At 40.2% G+C, this 23,594-nt stretch overlaps 1 protein-coding gene across 2 annotated transcripts in view; it reads left to right on the forward strand.

Moving 5' to 3' along the window:
* ppp1r12a (protein phosphatase 1, regulatory subunit 12A) overlaps positions 1 to 23,594 on the forward strand; it is a 54,732-nt gene that overhangs the window by 13,370 nt on the left and 17,768 nt on the right. Inside the window, exons 2-11 of one of the 2 annotated variants that reach the window (XM_087831155.1) lie at positions 10,288 to 10,418; positions 12,930 to 13,048; positions 18,467 to 18,626; positions 19,222 to 19,366; positions 19,437 to 19,511; positions 19,655 to 19,746; positions 20,084 to 20,241; positions 20,430 to 20,545; positions 22,949 to 23,173; positions 23,342 to 23,433. In XM_087831155.1, the coding sequence (XP_087687281.1) occupies positions 10,288 to 10,418; positions 12,930 to 13,048; positions 18,467 to 18,626; positions 19,222 to 19,366; positions 19,437 to 19,511; positions 19,655 to 19,746; positions 20,084 to 20,241; positions 20,430 to 20,545; positions 22,949 to 23,173; positions 23,342 to 23,433 (1,313 nt within the window). Of the gene's footprint in view, positions 1 to 10,287; positions 10,419 to 12,929; positions 13,049 to 18,466; positions 18,627 to 19,221; positions 19,367 to 19,436; positions 19,512 to 19,654; positions 19,747 to 20,083; positions 20,242 to 20,426; positions 20,546 to 22,948; positions 23,174 to 23,341; positions 23,434 to 23,594 lie in introns of both variants that reach the window. The other variant, XM_087831154.1, reaches the window with a different exon arrangement.

Raw genomic sequence — 23,594 nt, forward strand, 5'->3', positions numbered from 1 at the left:
TAGGAGTATTACTTATCTGGGAATTTCTCCACTGGTATGTTAGTCCAGGGCCTTGCTGCGTACTGGCTAGGTGGTAGCAGAGAGAAGTTGTGCTGTTCAAGGGGGAGGGAGGAGGAGTAAAGGAAGGCAGGCCAGCTTTGAGCTCCAGCTGAAGCTACTTTACTGTACATAGTGTTGCTTTATATAGAAGAAAGCTGATCTTTCCCTAATCAAGAAAGAAATTATATATTATTAAGCTTTTATTGTTTCCATGACATAAACACAAATTTTGAAAGCTATCAGGGCTCTTTCTCACCTGATTTTTTATTTTTTTTTATTTTGTATTTTTGTTTTTTAAAGCGTGTAGTGAGAGTGACTGAAGCCTTTTGTGGACTAAACCTTTTACACAGTTACCCAACCATCAGCGTAATAATCTTCTGTTTTACTGCTGTTGCAGTTCTTATTAGCAGGGAAAAAGCAAATAGGGAAAAGTCCCTATAATAACTGGCTGCAAGGTGTGTGACTTATCCTGAGCAATCTGGACATTGTTCCTAAACAGATATGCCACTGTTGAGTTGTGAAACACACTGTCATCGGCAAATAAAAGAATAGTTCTCCCTTGTATGCATGGCTAGATCAGTGTCTGATTATAGTAAAATGATCCCTTCATGGATCATATGTATTCATATTAAATTATGCTCATGGCAACATTATTTCATATGTTAACTGAGTGTGGATATCAGGTAATAGAGGCCTTACATTATGTCCTTAAGTGCTAATTACATGATAATACTCCTTTAACAAGCAACCAAACAGCTAAGCAGTAATGTACAGTCATGCCAAATGAATGTTATTGTTTGCATATTAACATCTACTGCCAACGTGTTTAATTATCACCCTGTAACTCATCTATAAAGATGTGGCACGACTATATAGTCAGTAGTACAAGTGAATCAGATGTACTGCAAGTTTTCTTGCCGTATTTGGGACTTGCATGCTGTGCATTGCATGCAGCAGTCCATAAGCACTGTGAGATTAGGTGATGCCAACATATGTTAAATGGCTGATGACATTTTTGTATTACTTCTGAAAGTGGACAATTACAATAAAATCAAAGCATGTAATGTTGAAGCATATGTATTTATGTCACATTATTCATTGCACTTGCCACACTAATAGACCACTTTCTGTGAAAAACTATCAAAAGTTAAAGGAGAAATTGATTGATAAAAATGTTTCCTAACCATTTATAACATGTGATTTAAAAATGCACAGCGGGGTGTGTGTTTGTTTGTTTGTAAATATATATGCCAGTTTGCTCAAGTTGAAATGATACTCTATAGGTATTATGGTTATTTGAATTGTTCAAGTTTTCCTGTTGTAGATGTCATCTGTCTTACCAGTTGATGGCTTTTCTTAACACCCAGACACATCACTGTCAGTCAGAAGTCCTACCGTGGGTGTGCACCATTGACACTGTCATTCAGTATAGAATAACTGCCAACATAATAGCCTGGTAGTCTGTGCCAGTGACTTCCCTGGCACTCCAAGCAGTAAATTGTGCAGAAGGCACAACAGCAGCTTTCTGCAGGGTGCTCGAGTCCCTCATCTGAGGGTGCTACTAAAGGAAGTCAAGAAGGGGAGGGGTCTTGAAGTGTCCCCTTGATGTGGAGTGCTGCTAAATTGAGCTTGGAGCTCTGTAAGATGTCCCACTAGATAATGGACCTACCCTTTTTATAGACGAGCAGTGGCTATACCCTGTACCCTTTCACTGTATCAGGCTGTATACTGTTCCTTATAAAGTGTCACTATGACACTTGTCAGATGGTGAGTTTAATTAAAAATGTAAATGTGGGATCCATGAAAGGAAATGATGAGTTTAGGTTTGCAATTAATAGAAAATGACAGTGGACACATTTGAAATAAACCATAAGAGTACAAAAGGTTTAATCTGCACAGTTTCCTCCACTGTATTGCAAAGCAGGCAGGCCAGAGGACCTCTGACTCCAGGTTGGCCTTGTGCACCAGGAATTGTAATTTAGATACTTGCACAACAAAAACCAAGGTGTGTGTTTTTGTTTTTTATTTATTTTTAATAAATCTTAGTAGCCTTTCTCTTCATGCTGATAATAAGAAATTAAGTCCTGCCGCTTTCTTGCTTTTCCTGTGAGCAATTAGCGTTACAGCAGAACATCAGATTGTACTGAAGTACTCCTGCCAAGCCAGGTCTAACAACGCTTCTAGTGAAAACTAGTCAGTTTCACAGAAACTCCTGAAAAAGAGAAACCAAGGACCAACTTTAATATCCATGCACAACACAATAGGGTTCTGGGTGAATGACTTCATATCACCACACCAAGTCTTTCGAGCACGATTATTGGCAGTGGGACCTGCACATATGCGTTGTTCATCCCAGAGTGTTGGGAGTCCTTTGTTACGTAGTTAAAAATCTAGTTAAGCACAACAAATGCGTAATGAATAGCTTAAACAAGAACATGTATCTCAAAATTGAATACAGTATGTCTTTAAATAGTTGAAGTAAAAACAATCTAATAAATTATAATAACTATAAGTAAAAATATAAATTGTTGTAATATACAACAAATTTGAAAGTGTTAAAAGAAGTACTAAATGTCGTAAAAACAAAGGCATAATTGCACAACAATTTTCCTGACCATAAAAGGTCCTGAGAGTTGCTTCAATAACAGTTAAGTCCTGCCTGCAAGAGGTTAAAAAAGAAGGATGGCACCACAGATGCTCCTTTCAGCGTTAGTTTTTTGATGTTGTCTCTCTCGGCGGTTTGCTGCAAGTGCTGCCTTGAAGGGTTATCCAACGAACCCCCGCGTGCTTTAAAATGAAGTCCTTTCTCTATTTATTTATGTTTCTTACAAAAGCCCGGCAAGGCCTGAACCCATGTTCTCTCTTTGGCTTTTTTGTCATGGCAACACACCGGCCTCCTTTCTTCAATGCGCGTCATGGGTGCATTTTTGGCTTTTCCCATCTTGTATGCAGCACTTGTACAGAGTATGGTTTGATTCCTCGATATTATCTCAGGATTAGGCTGACACACGCAGTATTGTTGTCTCTGTCCTGATCTGCTCCATATTTATCTCTGCTGGCTCGGAATGGTTTAGTAATTTAATCTCACAACTGTGCTTTTAAACAGCCCTCCATGGTGCGGTAATTTATAAATATGGAAAGGAGAGACATGCACATTGTGCTGCTTAAGTTGTGTGTCCAAGGAATTCATTGGCAGCTGCTCTTCTTTGAAAGTTTGTCTTAAAAAAAAAAAAAAAAAAAAAAAAAAAGCAAGTCAACAATGAAAGCAATGCTTATATTGAGCATTTTTGATGACTCTGTTTAGGATGATAAAACCTGATGACATGTTCATGAGCTGTATCAATATCTTACTGTGGTTGAGTAAGGAGATGGGTTTAATTTTGCTGTTGCACAAACTGCCACTTGAAGTGGCAAATGCAGGCATATAACACAGGCATCTTGTGATTTAGAGCAAATTAGATGTCAAGCCGTCTGTTATGACTGATGGGTTAAAATAGGTTTGCACTGGCCTTAAAAACCATTATAGCACTGGGCATTTCAACAATATGTACATGTGCCGGTGTATAAATTACTATGAATAGCTTTATTTACTGTAGTAATTGGAATGTTTCTGTCAAATGGTGAGAAATCACAGAAAAATTGATAGGGTTTTTAAAATAATTGGATAACACATTCTTTGCCTTTGCAGTATGTGGCAAAGATGCATACTGCAAAGGCAGGTCTACTCTGAGCCAGGAAAAAACCCTGGTCACCACCACAGAAACATGAAAGAAGCATAGATGATTGTCAAACTCGTTCGTTGTTTCTGATTATTTTAAAATTTCAACAGGGTTTTCTTGGAGAACTGCACTCTCTTTGACATTTCACTGAGAGTTCTTGCTGAGCCACATCCCACACAACCTAATGGATTAACAGAGCTGTTTTCAGAAGCTAGCCACATAATGTACATTAATGACCAGTCAAATGGAGCATCCTGCATCCATTGATTAGTTCTTGAGAGGTGTGTGTGTGTGTGTGTGTGTGCGTATATTTGTTTTTCCTTCCCAGAAGTGTCATGTTCTCTTACGGAGAACCTTTTTTATCTTAAAGAGAAGCAAGAACTCAGCCCTGACGGGATGAATCATATGTTTAATGACGCATGGCAGCTCAGCCTTCAGTGAGTTATGACTTTGTCTCCAAGGTCAATCTAGGATTTCATTTACTTCAAGGATTAATTGGAGAACAGAATTCACATTGTTTTAGCTAAAATGTTTTTGGTTTTTTACCACCTTTATTTTTATGCTTCAGCACACCTTTATTTTACCTGCATATCCAATAACTTCAGACTTCACAAGGCCTTCTTTTCTCCTCTCCTCACACTGGCCAAACAGGTTTAATTGGCTACGTGTCTGCTTCAGAGTGAGTCACTCCATGTCTGAAGGCACACTACAGCACCTATATGTTGCTCGGGGGCTGATTGAATTGTATAAACATGATTAAGCTCAGCTGGAGTATGCCATCTCCCTTACATCAGCATTATAACCAAAGGTGCATGAATAGGCCTTTAGATTCTATGATGTGCTAGACGAGGATGTCATGGTACTTGTCTCATTCCTCCTTTTCTTTCCCTTGGGTGTGGGTTCTTTTAGCATCATTAAGATTGGAGATGATAAAATGATTTCAGTTATTAAGTTTGTTGTTTGAAATTACACTCTGTAGCCCTGCATTTCTGCATGATGCAAAACAGAAACCAATGAATTTAACCTGTTCCACTTTGTCTGACTGTCGTAAAGCAGAACAGAGCTGTCGGGTCAAAGGGGAAATGGTACCATTGCTTTCCTCTTTGCATAGTTCCTGAATGGTGACGTAGATTAAAATGAGAGCACATGGGTATCATCTTATTTGAAGATGCTGTAATAAATCTGAGGCCTTTCATATGAAAATGTCCAGTTTTAGATTACCAACTTTGGGAATGTTTTTTCCTTCTAATTGATCTTGTACTTCCAACTACTAATTAAAAAAAAATTAACAGAATGTACCTGAACTTAACTGTTAACCTGTTAAGAAATAACCAGCAATTATTCATTATACTTGGCTATAATTACTCTAAATCCATTTGAAGACTAACTTAAGGTTCATGTACTATATACTGTATATAGAACAGTACAACTTGTACTTTGACTTTGTTGTAGATTTAACACACTATAAACCAAATCTAGAATAGTGCTATACCCCACACTATACCTTGCCATGCACCACGAATGTAACTACAGCTCAATCGTGATGGTCTCTGCGGTACTACTATACAGTGTAAATGGTCTGTTGATTGGCACATGGCTGATATCTCTACCCTATTTCCTGTGACTCAATAAAGGTAACTGTTAGTTGAGCTTTATCAGCTCTTAAGTCCAGGATGAGTTTATTTTCAGTTTTGATGCCAGACAATGCAGACAACTAAAATGCAATGTGGCTGCACTTTGGTAGTACATGCATAGCAGCATTATCTAGTATAATTTAATAGGCCTGGGTCAAAGATGAGCCTAGCACTGGTGCAGCATTCTATTTTCTTACAAATAGAAAATTTAAAAAATGACTTACGAGTTTATTTAACTCTTATATCCACTAATTTAAGCCCATTCTTTGGGCTCCTATACTATCATACTTTTGATTTAGGCTGTTAGTATGGCACCTGTCAACCACAGAAAATTACAGCTATTAAGGGATTACCTTTGTTGGGCTCCTGGTGGGAGCCTGTGAAGGAAGGCTGGTGACGCACTGAAGAGGGAGGTCGCAGCCACCAGTGCATTCACCTTAAGGGGCTTGTTTCCATTCTTGGACAAAGACTTTGAAGAGATAATAAGTGTGGGGGATGACTGAGGGGAGAGGATTTAGATGAAAGTATGGGGGACAGTTTTCAGATGAGCAGCAGAAAGCTGTAAAGATGGCCGCCAAGTACATGCACATTTTGCAGCTGTGAGCGAGGAAATGAAAAGCACTAATCTATATTGGGTGGTTTATTTTTGCAATACAGATTAAATTGTCAGATTAATAAAAGGAGACTAGCAGTTGTCTGTGCTTTGCATGTCTGTTATCACTCGTGGTGTTTTGCATGTGGAAGAAAAACTTGATTGGCTACTTCAATTGAAGTACAGTCTATTGGACAGCTCACTTTACTTCCTGGCTTCCTCTAGTTGAGGAATGCAGGAACACTCAGTCAGCTGTCTGTAAGGACCACTTATCTTTATTTCCAATCCTGCAAAGCAATAGACTCCTTTATGAATCTCTGGAGGATACGCAGAGCAAAATGGCCACAGCAAGGACGGTGATTGGAAGTGACAAATTACAGCTGGTCCTCCTTATAGGGGAAAAATATGGGAGCAGCGTCTATTTGCTTTCTGTCTGTGCTGATTAGTATTATTGCATGCATATACAAAACTGTGACACTCTGAGGTTTTCTGCCTTCCCCAAAAAAGTAAGATCACAAGATTTTGATAGAAAATCTTATCCTTTTTCTTTTTCTTTTTTTTTTAATCTTGTTGTTCTTTTCATTTTTTTAAGCAGGGTTTAATTTACTTTTACTTAATATCTTTTAATAGGGTCAATAAAACAGTAAAATGCATAAATTTCAATAACTTTAGGTAAAACAGACCAATCAGTAGTTGCGAGCAGTTGTTTTGTTTTAACATTTTTTGATAGTAAAGTAGTTTGTGCAGCCAGAGGTTAGCTTAGCTCACGTTTTATGGATGAGTAAAGAAGGGCTGACTGCTGTTTAAGGTATTCACTTTTTGGGTGCTGCAGCTACTTCTCCCGGGAGAGAACAAACCCAAACAAAAGTTACGACTGAGTCGCTTACAGAGGTGCAGCTAAGTTGTTGTTACTTCGAGTAAAGCTTGTTGAGGAATTAATTCCTAATTGTCTTCTCTCCTCCCCCGCTGGTCTGTTTTCTAAATGTCAACACTAGCTCCTGTGTGTGCTTTAGTGCCTTGGGTCATGACTCGACAGTGTTTATCCAGTTTGAGGCTCTGTAGCTGTGTAAAAGCATGTGTCGTCATTGCTTTATATCAGACATCATTCAGACTAGTTAAGGCAAATGGTCTATTTACTGTTTACCTTAATACGGAATTGTTAAAGTTAAGTAAATTAAAGTTAGTTTTGACTGGTAGCATTATTTGTACAATTTTTATTATAGATGTTGCACTGCTGATGTGAATTCTTTGACTCCTTTTTTTGTGGTGGCTATGGCCCAGGAGGTCATTGATTCAATCAGTGGATCAAGATCAGAGTCTGAGTTTGGGGATGATGATTAGACAATATTCAGATCACAAAAAAAGCAGTATGCAGGTACCTATCCATTTACCATTTGCCTCAGTATGTGTAGTGGACACTTTGTTTCATATCAGCCTTAATGCATGCATTAGCTACCTTATTGATTATAGCTTAGTTCGTTAAAAATAAAGAAAAACTGCACATGCTTTCATCTATTAGGGAGTAAATTGTTTCCTGGAATAACAAAACAACAATTTGTGGTATTACCCATTCTGTATAACCTAAACTAAATGAAGGATATTTATGTTGAGATGCATTTACCTATACAAGCAGTATGTCGTTGAAATGAACAGGATGTGGTTTTGATTTTTTAAATTATTTTTTATGTTTGTTTTTTGCTCAGTTTTGCCAGTGCAGCTCCTGCGTAGGGACCACACAGTGCTTTGTGTTGACACAGAGGGACACATAATTCTCCCATGATGATGGCATCAAACTAATAAACCTGTTGTACTAATGATGAGAGTTGCAGCCTTGGTTGTGGTTGATCTCTTTAAATCAAAGTCCATTTGCAGCTTCAGGGACTCGGTGGGGCATTAAACCCTACGACATCATCATACACAAACGCTCATTCACACGGTCAGTTAGCTCAGGGAGGCCTCTGCAGGCACTCTTTAGCTCTGGTGCTGTAAACGGCCCAAATTTGGACAAGGATTCCAGCCAGATAGCGGTTTGCCCTGAACGTGAGGACGCCGTGTGTTCATGTGCCTGTTTCCCCTGTCCACACGTTTGTTGCCATAGCAACTACAGGAGATGGCCTGACTGTGTTCAAATATGAGTTTGAAGTTTTGGTTTTGTTTTGTTTTTTTTAAATTTCTTTAATATATTGCGCAAGTGGTAATTGTGGATTTCAAGTGTTTATCTCAAGTATTTACTACAATCATTTAGCAGTTGAGCATTTTGTTAGGAAAGCTACAGCTACATTTTTTATTTTTACTTTTTTGCACTCCAACTTCATGACTTTATTTATGACCCTTGCTTTACATGTCACCTCATGTTTGATGTGAGACATTATTTAACCTCAGGCCCTTTGTGTGCACTGAATGAAAAGTGCACTGTATGCTCTTTTCTTCTGCTTTTATTAACTTCCTGATTTGGATTTCGACAGCTTCTTTTTTTCTCTCTCAGCCTTTTGATAAATGAATTGTACACAATTTATAATATTTTAGTTATGGCCTAAAAAATCTATATTATTTTGGTACTTAAACATGCCAAGAGACAAAAAAAGAAAAACAACTCCTTGTAGAGCTTGGGCCATACCTAAATGAGTTTAAAAAAAAGGGGAAACTTGAATGAATATACACAGCAACAGTAATAATTCACTTAATTCACCTGGCAGGCCTTAAACAGTGGTTTAAGGCCTGCCAGGGAAACCAGGAAACAGTGGTTTCCCTTCTAATGAAAAGGAAATTCGGCTTTCAGAAATGTAAATTTCCTTTTCTACATAATATGAATACTTGACTAACAAATAGAAAATGCAAATTTGTTCCTATCATGGTGCAAGTTTGCCTTCATAATCTAAGCAAAGTCCCTACACCTCCCACTTTATGAGTCAGAGGATCTTAAATTAATCTCATCTGTGTTACTTTCATTTTAATTGTGTCATTTGGGTAGTTTGGTTTGGTGGGCCTTCCAGAGAGAGGTTCAATATTACCACTGCTGTAGAAGCATCATACTGGTCTATGATGAACACTAACTGCAAAGCTGCTCATATAAATTCTAAAGCAGTCTTTGTGCTCCTGATCTTGTTTAGTGACACTCTGTAATATGTCCTTTGTCCTCCTATTTTAGTGGGTGGTCTCCTTGTGTGCTGCATAGTAATATGCTTCATTTGGAGTGTTTGTGGTCTTTTGATGTTCAGAGTCAAACTATATTTAGGATGGGTTTGTGCACAGTCTCCCTCTGGTATCTTCACCCAGCCTAGAAAGTCTGTTCTGAGCTCGGCCTCTAAGCGGAACAGAGCTCTTTTAATGTGAAATCCTTCTGGTTTTACTTGTTGGGTTCTCCAATTTCCCCTCACCCCAACTTGCATACCTGTTAAGGACATCCTCCCTCCTGTCTGTAAACAAGAAACAGGCATCCTGTCTGTCACAGCACTAAAGAATGGCAAAACGATTGGATTGAGTGCTGGCAATTAGAGGCATTAAATTTTCTTTCCACACAGATGTTGATTTGAAGAATTCATCATCTTCTTAGTATGAAGAAAATGGACTTTGTGTTTGTCCATGTGCATGTGTAGTTTTTGTGGTTTCAATTACTGAGACTTACTGATTTGTCACAATACTAAACTTCCTAACTTTAGACGCTGCAAATACAGGGCCTCCAAAAATTAAATGAATGCCTTTTTATTTATTTATTTTCTCGTGGCCCTGTTTATTTGTCATAAAAACAAGACTGTGACATGAAGGTGGTGATAGCACTGTAAGTGGGAGGAGGTGGGAATATGTGGGCACTGCAGTTTGTCAAGTTGAGGTTTAGAGCAACAAAGCACAGCTGGTGTCTCTGTATTATTACTGCAAATAATGATAATTAAATGGTTTATGCATTCAAAATCCAATTGTTTTTGACAGCTCTGTACTTAAAGATGTATAGCACAGCTAACCTTTTTTTCAGGTTTTCGTTTCTACACTATATAACTCTCAGGATAAAGTAGCAGCAAATATATGCACAGCACCCCAGTGCCTCTGTCAGCAGTACTATGCTATGTGGTATTTCTAGCACCCCTGCGATGTGCGAGCATTTTGAGAATGCTTCAGCTGCCAAAATCTCCCAGCAATGCACATGGCAACCAATCGGGGGTGTAATGCCCTTTCCATGAGAGATGCAACTATAGCACAAGCCACCCCACTGACATAAGCACTCAAGCATGTGTGCATGTACCCAAGTGCACTTAGTTCAACACAGTCAAGAAGTTGTGGCCTTATTCATTTTTCTCCCCTGTCTCAGGCATGCATAGATGACAATGTCGACATGGTGACTTTCCTGGTGGAGCATGGAGCCTGCATCAACCAGCCTGATAACGAGGGTTGGATCCCCCTCCACGCTGCAGCTTCCTGTGGATACCTAGACATAGCAGAGTGAGTATCAAGAGGCCTTTTTGGCGCTAGTATCTATTTCATCAGGTTTGATTTCTGCCGACTCATCCTCACTTCCTGTTTTGTTTTGTGCTGCAGATATTTTGTAACTGCTAAATTCCTCCCTGAACCTTTTGTGCAAAGTTTTCATTAACATTTCTGGACTGTGAGGCACAAAGTGACTTTAGGGCTGGCCTAGCAGTTTTCTTATCATGCATCGTCTCTGTACAGCTGGATACAGCATGAGATGATAATATAAGTGATATCTGATTACGTTAACACCAAGAGCAAAAAAATTCCCTGACAGTGTTTAGAGCAGTCTGAAACCAGAGCTTTTAGTTTGCATGATATACTTGTGCACATCCTCATCTCGTTACTGGAAACTGTGACAAGGTTTAATATGAGCATCAAATATTGTACCAGAGTGTATATGTGACAGACGTTAAGGAAACTCAAAATGGGTTCACTTAACGTTGCATGTGTGCCTTTCTGTTGTTATATCTGGCACTGTGTTGACTAATATTTGGCAGTCCTTTAAGCTGATGGAGAGTTTTCTTTATCTGAGCTGCACCTGCGGACAAAGGGTATCATTTGCTGTACAGATTCAGGGGTTTTCCTCACTCGGGGGTGATGGAAAAAAAACCAAGCTGGGGGGTTGTTGACCCATGATGCCATTTCATAAGGTGTGCCAGAATCAAAATGCCAAGAACCAATCATAGCCTGTACAACAGTTCTCATCACATTTGGACAGCAGCGGCAGCCCATCTGATAACTTGCACATTGTTATGTGTGTACATCTGTGATGTAATCAAATATGGAGAGATCAGGGTCACCTGCTGTATCTGGAATCAAGCTCTGAAGTTTCACTCAAGTATTTTCTTGCTCGTAGTGTTTTTTCAACTGAGAAGACTGCTCATAGGGCAGAGATGCTATCATAGGATATTTAAACTAGCTAAAGGGGGCTGATGGAGCTCAGTCGTGCTCATTGTTCAGCTTATTGAGAGAGTGCTATGACCTGCTTTATTTGTGTTGCATTACAGGAACCTGGCTAAGAATGTATTCCTCACTGCTGGTGTTTTCCCAAAGTTTACAAACAGCCATCGAAGGAAAAACATCTTACATTAGCCATTTAACTGAACTGCCCAAATGGTCTTCTCAGAGCAGCAAAATCTGCATTCAGCTGGCCTGAACTTGACATCAGCACAGAAAACAAGAAGCTTTCTGTTGTCGCATTTTGAAGCAAAAGGTCAAGTGCCGATCCTCATACTGGTGACTAATGGAGACATCATGTCACGGAGAGAAACTCGACAACCTGATGTGGGCGGTGAGCTCTCAGTAGACCCATTTTAATCCCAGGATCTTCATTGACAACAGCGGGAACTGCAAAGCAGGGCTGGATCTGTCCCTAGAAGTGACCACAGCCTTCTAATTGTAGGCTTGGTTCAAAAGCTCCAGACCGCAAAGCCAGGAAAACTAGTAAAGCCAACCTAAAATAGGCAGAATAGAAAGTGCAATCAAAAAGAGATAAAAACCTTGAAATGTAACTGTGTAGTAAGTCAGTAGTTGCTATTTAAGGGGGTGGGAATTGGATTTTGCGTGTTTAAAGTCTAATGAGAAGGCCTTGAATTGTGCCACAGTTTTAATTTGAGGCAGCTGAACTCAAGATGTAGACGGGTTAACATATTTTGAGTGACTATTGAGAGTAGTATTTAAAATGTAACCAAGTAGACATGAATGCAGTGTTAAATTGTGTTCTTTATAGAAGGTTTCATGGCCCAAACCTTGATCTTCCTGGATAATCCTGGAGAAACATATCTGCTTGAAGCGTGTCCTTTGAGATGATACTAGATCTCAGAGATGCTGCTTATGTTGAGAGAAAGAAGAGGGAGGCGTACGGCCCAAAGACCACATTCCCATCAGTGAAAAATGATGGTGGCAGTATTATACTGTGGGGATGCCTCAGTGCATCTCCAACTGGGAATCTTATCGAGGTGTCATCCAGCAGATCCGTTGCTCCTGATGAAGAACTGCCTTCTCAGAATGGAAATGCTTCATCATCATCGACCAGTTATTTTGCAGAAAAATGTTAATTGTTACTACACATGGACCGGGGTTTTGCCACTCCTCGCCATCACTACATTCTTAGCTTCTTAGGTGTGGTATGTTCAGTGTTTACATAGCCGGAAGAGGACCCAATACAGTTTAAACACACCATGATGTGAAGGTCATGACTGTCTAAACTGGAGACACAGGTTGTGGTGTAGTTATTGGCTAATGTTGGCACAGAACCAAGAAAAACATTGCACATGTCTCATTTTGAACCGTTTACTCATTTGTTCAAGGAGGGCACTTTTGCCTTTAGCCTATTTTCAAACCCTTGAGAGCTAAAGTTGACCGCAACCTTTAATACAGCTGATACTTGCAGTTTAAAGATTGCGCTGAAAAATATTCTGTTGCCACTAGTTTAACTCTTTTTGTGGTGTTTTTTTTGTTTTGTGATGTTTTGTTTTGTAGGTATCTCATCAGCCAGGGTGCCAGTGTAGGAGTTGTAAACAGTGAGGGCGAGACGCCTCTGGACATTGCCGAAGAGGAGGCAATGGAGGAGCTCCTGCAGAATGAGATCAACCGGCAAGGTACAGTATTACAGTAATGTTGAACTTTGCTCTCCTAGTTTGTAGTAATATTATTTATGCAGAAGTGAACCCTTTTATATAGGTTTACAATAAGTCCTTTTGTTTTCAGTCTACAGTAGCTCTAATCTTACTATCCCACACCCCACGTAAATAAAACAAAAGCAAACAACCAAAACTGGATAATCTGCTTTTAGTGTCTCTTGGCAAATATTAATTATCTGGCACAGAGCTATAGAGATTAATTTAGCCCTTAGCAGGCCACTTGTTAAGGCCTGAACAACTCTGTAGTCAATCCTTTGGGTTAGAGGACAAGGCATTGCACCTCCTTTCACCACTGTTTTTTAAGCAAAGTCAACATATGGTTTTTTAATAATAAAATTTGTGGCAGACTTTACACAGATGAGTTTTGTCTCCAGGTAAAAACTCCACCAGAATACCTGCACCTCCAGTCTCCAGCCATGACAAATAAATCAGCCAACAGTTTGTAGTGTTTCCGCGATTGTAGTGATTGATGGTGCAGCGCAGGACCCAAATGTGAAAGAAAGAATGAAATGGAGACAGATGGATGTTGAGCTTTTGGTTGCTGAAGTTTAGTGTCTGTACACTGTAAGTGCCTCATAGTTGAGCACTGTTGTTTGTTCCAACTTAATCATGTGATGTCTAGAAACAGGCCTGCGGACATGCTGAAGGTAACATAGCAGCCAGGGGCCCCATTTGTATTCATGCATGTATGAGTATGTTTTCAAATAGGATCTGAATTCTCACTGGGTGTCAGTCACTTGCTGTTTTCCACTTGCCTGTTTGACTGAAAAACTTACATAATATAGAATTGCGATCCACTTGTGTTATGAGCACTCGTGATGATTCAAAAGCAAAACGTCAGGTGTTACTATTTTTGGTCAGGGCGCTCTTGATGAAAGACCCTTCCCTGTGGTGAGGGGCCATGCACACCCCCTCTGGCCTGAGGCCAGAGGGGGTGCTCCTCGGCTTCACTAATAAAGCCTGGCTAGCTTGCTGTTCTCTTAGGTACACATTGTGGTTAAGGTGCATGAATATTATATATTTTTATATTTTACTAAAGGTGGTGCTTGATCCAACTTAGAAAGGACTAACCATTAAAGTTATTAAAGGAAGGTTTAGCATACATGTTAATAATACTGGTGGGGTTATTCTCAAGAAAATGTCTCAAATGAATCTGCCTATATACACCCTTCTTGATCCAGGGACTAGGGAGTAAATTTATAGTCTTGGTATGTAGTCTCGGACCACTTTAGTTAATAGTTTGCACTGAGGTTCAAAGTTGAAACCTTACACAGGTAGTCAGATTGTGCAAGTGCGTAGAATTGCACAAATTTCAGGTGTTAAGTTGCCCTTCTAACAGTCTGTTGATAAAAGGCTTTCTGAGCTGTCAATCTCTGTTCTCTTTAATTCAGGATTCAAATATTTGAGAGCTTGTGGCATCCAGTGATAATTGAACCTAGAGCACTGTTTGCACCATATTATGTAATGTCAGGGGAGTTTGCACCCACCCAGTCCTCAGGTGTCTTAGCCAGTGGCGGCTGTCAGTTTCGATTTGCCCGATGGATGATGGATGCATTGCCTGGTTCATCCTCGCACTGCTTCCCCCTCAATCATTGCACATTTCAGTCTTTTTTCTTTTCTTTTTTTAAACCAGATTACTGAATACATTTTCAATATGTGGATATTATGAATTTAATTATGAACATGGTCTTGCATAAAGTGCTTGCAAGATTATAACTCAGCTGCAAAGTGAATTTGCAAAGCTGAAGGCAGCTGCAGACAATCCACAGCTCAGCCCTTTATGCTAGAGGTAGGGCGGGCAGCATTATGCAACCAGCTGTTGTGTAATGCTTCTGTATGTTTGTAATGTGATTTTTCTCCTCGCAAAGAGATGCCAGTCATGAGGTTAAACTTGTTAGCGATTGACCGTAGTTTCGCCTTTACAGGGACAACCCTTCCATGCTCTCCTTGACCCTGATTGGGCCAATGATTTACATGCGCTGCCATCTTCCTTGTGTTCTCCATCAGCCACAGCAAGCAAGCTGCTGCCTGTCCTTGTAATGGACTGAAAGTGGACAGCCTCACAATTGATTGAAGGTCCTGTTAGCATAAGAAGAGAGGAATGTGGATTTAGCTGGCAGCAGCTAAATCCACATTCCTTCCTGATTTCTTTTGACTTGTCTTTACATTTACTTGTTGGGTTTTTGGTTGCTTCGGTGTGGGCTTCTGTAAAGTTTTCTTTTTGGGTTCACCACACAAACTCTTGGTCAAGTGGTAACGGGGCAAAGTGGGACACGATGCCTTTTTTGGTGTAGTGGACTTTCTCTTTATCTTCTTTTTGCTCAGGTAGAAGATGTGCTGTTCCCTTGTAAAAACTCAAAGTTGAACTGCTGCCAATTCTTCCACTCGCCTCTTGTTCTGTAGTCCTACTTGGCCATTTTACTCCCTGCTTTTTATAGACACAGTGCCGGCTCCTTCCCTGGAGATTATGGGTGGTTGCTCCGCCTGACTTGTCCCAATTCCCAAGATTAACACAGTGGTTTTTGGACCTTTTTTTTTCTTTTCAGAAGGAATAAAAGTTTTTTTTTTTTTAATCACTAATTAATAACTCCTGTTGTCTTCGTTTTCCATAAATAAGTCATACTTAATCAACTTGATTGAACTCCCCTGGTAGGCCATAGGACCACCAGCAGTTCCCAAGCCTCAGTTGGTTCACCTCTGCATTGACCAAACCAAGCTAGTGAGGTTTAGATTTGTTCCAAACACGGGAAAAAGCAAAGTCTGATTAATGTTACCTTCTTGGTTCAGGACACTTCCAAGTAGATATTAACCGTGACCGCATTTTATTAGAACTGTCAGTTCAGAGAAGGACACAACGACAGTGAGTCATCAGGCCCAGTCTTTGTCCCAAAGCTGCTCTCTTTGACATAAAACTTTGAAATCCACTTTCTTCCTGTTTGGTTTCACTTTCTTAGAATTTAGCTTACTAATCCTCTCAATGTGCAACATAATTATCTGTGCCATGGTGGTTTTCTGTGGTACATTTAAGATTACTGAAAAAGATATGGACAGATTTGCATGCACATTTTAGCTGCATCTACAAGGTAAGCAATCCACAATGACTTTGTGGCCAAAGATCATAGAAAGTTACTGACATTAAGTTAGGCCAGAAAGAAAAACACTGACAATGTAGAGTGAGCAGATCCTGTGATAAACTTTGCTCTACTTTGGTGAGAGATTGAAGGGACTATCAATGAGAGTGCACAATACTGGTGACTGACACATCACAGATTAGAAAACACATTAGAGTGTAACCTAGGCAACCGGGGCCTTAAATGTCCACCAGCGACCAGCCATCGTTTTCAAAGCGATGCAGGATGAGCAACTTGCTCAGTGTGTCATTAACCACTTGGATTTTTGGAATAATTCTTTCCCAGGTGCAAGATTTATTGGGCATTTTGTCTTATACCTTTACAAAATCTTAGTAAATTAAAATGCAAAAAAATGTTAGATGTTGCTCATAATAATCCAGATGTGGGAGGGTTGTTAGAACTTAAATTCTGCAGAATGTGATTTACATTAAGTCTGTGTCAGTATGGTAAAATTTGTCAACACATTAGGCATGAGGAGATATTTGTGCATATATGTAGTCTGAGCCTCTGATGTCTACATAAATGAGTCAGTTGCCTTTCCAAAGTGTGTGTTTGCAACAAACATAATCCAAAGACCCCATATGTTGTAATTATTGAAAATATGAAATTTATACTAAAAATAGTTTTTATTGTTTTCAATGTTCCTGTTTTTGTTTCATTTTTTTATTAGCGTGAAACGAGCAGTTGTACTCAGGGAAACTACATTAAACCACTAACAATGAGCTTTACACAATGCAGGACATGTGAATCTCCGAGATATTTAAAGTAAATATTCAGCCTTAGGCTTGGAAACACGCAGTCTTGGACCGTTCTTGTTTCAGCTTGTGTCGACTGTGGGTTAATTTCTTTTCTTTCTTTTTTCTCCTATGATATTTAATACTCATTGACTCATTATCAGAAACCTGAAAGAGTGGAAACCTCTGTGTCTGGCGAACTTTATTTAGGAAACAAATGTCCTTCTCATGCTCCTCTCCAGCTAGCTGAAGCTAACCTCTGGGTAAACGTAGACTTTTCCTCTGACTGCCCTTTCCTCATGGCAGATTTGCAGACACAGATGTCCTTTCATTGCTTTAAAAAGCTTGAGGTCTTAAATCATTCTACGCTGTCAGGAAATGAGTGGTGATGTTTCCCTGGGTGCAGAACAAAAACCTAGAAGACCAGCTGAAGTTTTGGCTTCTGCCCCAGACCCTTTTTTTTGGATCATTGTTTATACAGTTCATTGTAGTTATCGCGCTCAGATCGTGCAGCAGAGCATTTCAGACAGTCTTGCGCTCCAACCAGGTGTCATCAAGACAGTACAGGCGTGTCAATACAGGCTGCTCTGCATGCAGCATATAGCTTCAACATATTGAGCCACTTACTGGCTGGAGAGTTCGCAGCCGCCGTTGTATTGTTACATTGACAGATTATTGGCACAAAGCTGTTCCCTAGAGCAGATGAAATGGCTGACACCAGAGCATGGCAGAACCATGTTGTGTCTAGTTCCATCCATAGAAAGTTTCTAACAATGAAATGCAACAGTGCCTGGCTTGAGAAAAGTGCAGTTTGAAAAAGCTGCAGCTTCAGCTCTGATGAATTCATCTCATTCATCAGAGCTGAAATATTTTGTTTTGTCTTGACTGTAATCTAGAGCAGTGCTGGCAAACTTGGTGAAAAGTTCATTCAGGCCAGGCCATTACATTAGGTCCTCAAAAGGACAAACCAATACAAGAGATTTAAGTGTCTGCATAGGTACATTTGTTTCTATATTGTTCTAAAATGTTTTCAATCTAAAAGCAACCAGGCGGACTTCACACCTTAACTTTTTCAGCTGATATCTGTCGCTTATGTTCATCAGTTAGAGTAGGCTAATCTGAGAAATGTGAAAGCTGCACCTTTGCTACACAGCTGTGGTCCCTTTGACGCACAGTTTGCTATTGTGAATTACACTGGCTACATTATCCCTATTAAGGGGCGCAGAATTGAGCAAATATTCAGCATTTGCATTCTGCGCAGCTTGCGAGAGAGACAGCTGCTATTACTAATGCCCCCCCCCAACAGAATATGAACAGGTCACTAATGCAACCTGTTCCAAACATTTGCATACCTTACTCTGGATGTAAACAAGTAGAAGTCATAAATATCTTGATCTAATTGGGTCTTGTTCTCTCTCTAGGTTCATTGCTGCAGCGGGCAGCTTGTTCCTAAGTAGCAGGTAATCCCTGGGTGTCTGTCTGTACACTATCATGCTTCTCCATTTCTCCAGGGGTTGATATCGAGGCAGCCCGGAAAGAGGAGGAGCGCATCATGTTGAGGGATGCCCGGCAGTGGCTCAACAGCGGCCAGATCCAAGACGTGCGGCATACGAAATCTGGGGGAACGGCGCTCCATGTAGCCGCTGCGAAGGGATACGTCGAGGTTTTAAAGTAAGCAGTAGCCCTCAGAGACAGTAAAACAGTTGGAGCACACTTTGGTACATAAAGTGTCTCTTTTATGTTACTTTATTTGAACACTATTTATAGTAAAGATGGTGGTGATGCCTAGCCTCATCGGTAATACCAGACATATCTCGGTCTCTGCATCTTGTCATCTTGCCTTGTTCTGACATCGTCACTGTGGGTTGTTAATACAGTTGCACTGCTCAAGGATAGAAACCTCAACGGCCTGTCCATCTGGTCTGGGAAGCCAGCCAGCACACTCTGCTGCCATAGATAGCTCTAAGATCTCTGATGTTTAGCACAACTACCGTACACGGGACAGAGATCCAAATGTTTTCCCCATCATGGCAGATTTATTGGCTGAAATATTTGCTAGCCTCACCGAGCTTTGCTAAGGGATGACTAAGATTTTCAGATTACGTCTCTGTTTTTTCGGGGAATCTGTATCTCATAGAAGTGACCTGGGGTTACAATACTGACGCACAACAGAGCTCGAAGCCTAGCAACACTTTGAAAAATCAGTTTACAGAATGAAATCCGTCATTCACTCCGCACATTCACCCTCCCTGTGTCTTCCTTGTAGGCTTTTAATCCAAGCAGGGTATGATGTAAATATTAAGGACTATGATGGCTGGACTCCTCTACATGCAGCAGCACACTGGGGCAAAGAGGAGGCCTGTAGGATACTGGTTGAGAATCTATGTGACATGGACATCATGAATAAAATGGTGAGGAACTAGAACTAGAAGCAGTCATTAGGTTAAGTGCAGTCTTTAACTCTTACGTGTTTCCCTTCAGGGTCAGACTGCTTTTGATGTAGCAGATGAAGATGTTCTGGGATACTTAGAAGAACTACAGAAGAAACAAAATCTGGTGAGTCACTTTGGCATCTGAACAAAATTCTTGAAAGATTCCAAGAAACCTTCTCATGACGGGAAAACATGTCTTAATTTTTATAGTATAATTTCATTTCCTGTGCTGGACTCATGAGTGTCTTGTTATCATCTTAATTCCAGCTGAGAAGTGAGAAGAAAGATGTTAAGAAATCTCCTCTGATTGAAACAACCACCACTGGGGACAACAATCAATCACTGAAGCCAATCAAGAGGTAACTTTCTAGTGAGAAGTAATGAATGGAAATGGTTAACTGAATCAAAAATGCTAAGGTATGACGATATCTTTAGGAGAACAATCTCACTTTGTCAAGTGTTGTTCTCTCTAAAGTTTTTTTTTTTTTTTTCTTGCTTTCATGTATGAGAGTAGTGTCTTATTCTTCCTGCAATTGGCCAGAAAGTGAAGCTGGCAGGGGGAAGGGGTGAAGGAAAATGTCTTCAGTTTACCAAACTCAAAACTCTAAAAAATCTAGTTCACGTTGCTTATCTGTGAGCCCTACTCTCTACTGATGCTGCAGTACTATACTAACAGTGTTACATTTGTGTTTTTAGCAAAGAAACGCTGCTTCTGGAGCCCGAGAAGAGCGCTCCTCGCATCGAGACCTTAGAGCCAGAGAAAGTGGATGAAGAAGAGGAGGGTAAGAAGGATGAATCAAGCTGCTCTAGTGAAGAAGAGGAGGAAGAAGATTCAGAATCAGAGACTGAAGCAGGTACTGTATGATTTTTATGTTAGACTTGTGGTGTTTTGGCTCAAGTCTTGAGCCAAAACTTTAATTATGAACCACCAATTTTATTCTGTAATTTCTGGGCCTTTTATACTTATTCTGCATGTTGGTCAAGAAACCATATTGTGACTATTCTCACCTGCTTTTTTTTTTTTTTTTTGGAACCTCAGCAGAAAAGAGCAAGCCCTCAGCAGCAGTGAGCAACAGCACAACACCAACCAGCGTCACGGTGTCTTCTCCAACTAGCCCAACTAACCAGGTGACGACCCCCACTTCACCAGTTAAAAAGGTACGACCGGGGAACTCTTTGCCGTCCTGCCCTGTCTGGAGAAAGGGGATGGGGATTACTTGTTCTCCCTTTGCAACAAAACCCTGATTTTGCAGTCAGGTGTTTACATATACAGTTCTACAGTTGAAATTAATGAGTAATATAAATTAAAAAATAGCTCTGTCTGGCTTGAATGAGAAAATAAATGTAAGTAGCTTTTAACAAACACGGCAACAGGATAGGAACGGTTGGAAAATTCTGCAGTATAGTTGTAGGTTGGAGGAAAGTGTACAGACTAATGCATTTGGGTGGTAAAAGTAAAACTAGGCCTTGAATTACAGTCATGTTCCACTTTTGAAACTGCTGCCCTCTGCTGGCAGAATAATGCCAAGCATTTTTTTCTAAAGTGAACCCTCTGAGTTTCCCCAAGGGCAGGTTTTCCTCTTTGATTTAATGGGGAAATATTGAACGCATTTAAAATATTGTGAATTATAATATTTGGTGTTTACAAAAATATGTAATGTAATCATAAACTTTGTTTTTTTGTCATTAGTGCTTCTTGTTCTTTGTTCTAGGTTAAAAAAATAGAACAGAAAAGCAGAAGTTGTAAAAACACAAGCAAGCAAACGATAAGGAAGCAAGATTGAAGTGTGAAACAAACATGTTGCACATGTAGGGGACGTTCTTAAAATTTAAATTTGAGGCACCCAAGTCTGTGATATGTGATGCCACCTCCAAACCTGACTTTAGCCCATGAATGAACCTTAAAAAAAAAAAAAGAGGTTGTGTCACCACCAGACACCCATCTAGAGCCTTTTTGGTTTCTTTTTTCTGCTTCTTCTCTTGAGATAAACTACTTGTTCCTGTCCTTATTTGAAGCCTGATTCTCACTCAAACCACAATGTCCTCTGTCTAATAAGTTAGCAAAGTCCAAATTCCAGTGTTTGCATCTGTCACTTATTTTGAGAACATTAATGTCAGTGAGCATTGTGTGGTGTGACTAGGCTTTAAAATGCCTGTCTTTGCTCATAAAGTGTGTTTCTTTTGCTGCTGCTTCTCTTATTCTGTCTCAACCTCTCTGTTCCTCCATGCCCTCCCTCCCTCTGTCATTCTCTCTCTGCATCATTCTCACCCTGGGCTCTTGTCTTGGTTGGCTTTAGTTTGAATGTATTACTCCCCTCATGCCTGTGGCGGAGCCAGGCTGTCCTGCATTGTGGCGTCAAGGTTTGCGCAAAACTGGCATTTCTCTAGTGCCCAAAAAACTTATGGTGAGGCCTTGGTGTGCACCAGAGTTGTTCTGTAATCCTACATGCACCTGTGCACTGATAAAGCACTAAACACTCCTAACCACTCTGACCTGATCCAGGCGATATAGGGTTTTTCCACTAGTTTAATGGCATAAACTGAACATTTCATGCTTCACATTAAAAAAAATTTCCAATGGTGATTGAACAGGATGCTTTTATTGTGAAGAAAAGAATGTAGGAAATGCATTTAAACCACAGAACAAACAGAGGTTAACTAGCAGGTAAATTGCTAATTTACCTGCTACCTGCACTAAGGATTTATTCTCATATTTTGATTACATAATTAGTATCACAATAAGTACAAAGAGGCAGTTATTGTGATTTCTTGTTAAGAAGTTGTTTAAAATTTTCCAAAGTTAACAAAGTTGCCGACATAATGTGGTCAAATAACAGCTGTGGTTTAGTTTCCAAACATCGTTATATTATCAGCTGAAGATCGAGTAGGGCTTGTTTGTGCAGTAAGCTGCACAGGTGACAGTGCTGCAGCGTATGAGCCCCTGCCCCACATACACAGGCTGATAAAATGTGCAGCAATAACGGACAGGAATAGTTTTGGTACCTGTCCCCTCCTCCGTGGTGCAATGGGGGAAACAGTTACCTAACCATGGATGTTCATGGCACGACAAACCGCGCGTGGTGGAAAAACCAAAATCGCGATTGATTGCTGCCAGTAGCTGCTTTTCACTTATCACCCTAGCATGGCGTTTCCACTTGTAATCACCAAATGTACTGTCTTGATCATGCTTTCATTTCACGTCTGTGTGACTTCTGCTGCTTGTAAACTTTGTTTTCAGACAAAACCTCCACAGGCTGTAAGAGTTATTGAAGTCATCATATTTTGAAAATGGCATATAACCAGGAGTATATTTATATATAGTATTGAAGTCAGGAAGAGGCATTCTGGTCATGTGTCACATCTGACATGTTTTTAAAAATAAAGTTTCCACCTGAAATAAAAAAAATCTAAAATTTGCAGCCCTTATGGATTAATCTGACTTGTTTTTAACCTGTTTGACTTTTGCGTTACTTACCACGATAACTAAAAACCTCTAAACATCTTTGTCCCTCTAAATGCTCAACGGTGTCTTAATTAGACTGCTCTCCTTTCCTCACTCAGGTCACTCAGCCTGCTGGAAAGGTTTCAACTAAAGTGGAAGAGGAGAGGAAGGATGAGTCTCCAGCGTCCTGGCGTTTGGCTTTGAGAAAGACGGGCAGCTATGGAGCACTGGCCGAGATCACTGCCACCAAGGAGGCACAGAGGGAGAAGGATACCACTGGGGTTATGCGTTCGGCCTCGAGCCCTCGCCTCTCCACATCTCTGGACAACAAAGACAAGGAGAAGGTCAGAAGGGATTGAAGCGGTTTTGGTTTGGTTTTTTTAGTAGGCGGGGTTGCGTAGATGATTCTTAATGAAAAGGTTTTGTGTTTTTTATCGCGGTAACAGAGTTTTCTTGTAGCAATACTACACAGCTTCTTTACAGCTATGTCCTGCTTGTTGTGCTGCCTGCAGGAAAAGGATAAAGGAACCCGGCTTGCCTATGTGGCTCCAACCATTCCCAGGAGACTGGCCAGTACTTCGGACATTGACGAGAAGGAAAACAGGTGAATCCCTGGAGACGCGTGGCCCTGTGCAAACATGCATTGGATTGTGTGGCTCCTGTTGCTCACTGCTGGGTGCCCCAATGCTGTGCATGGTGTGGCCTTAAGCAGCTGCTTTTTTTTTTTTTTTTTTTTTTAAATGTACAGTGATAGATTTAGTAATC

Source organism: Neolamprologus brichardi, chromosome 17 (assembly GCF_056152115.1).
Source record: "Neolamprologus brichardi isolate AB-2024 chromosome 17, ASM5615211v1, whole genome shotgun sequence".
Taxonomy (NCBI): Eukaryota; Metazoa; Chordata; class Actinopteri; order Cichliformes; family Cichlidae; genus Neolamprologus; species Neolamprologus brichardi.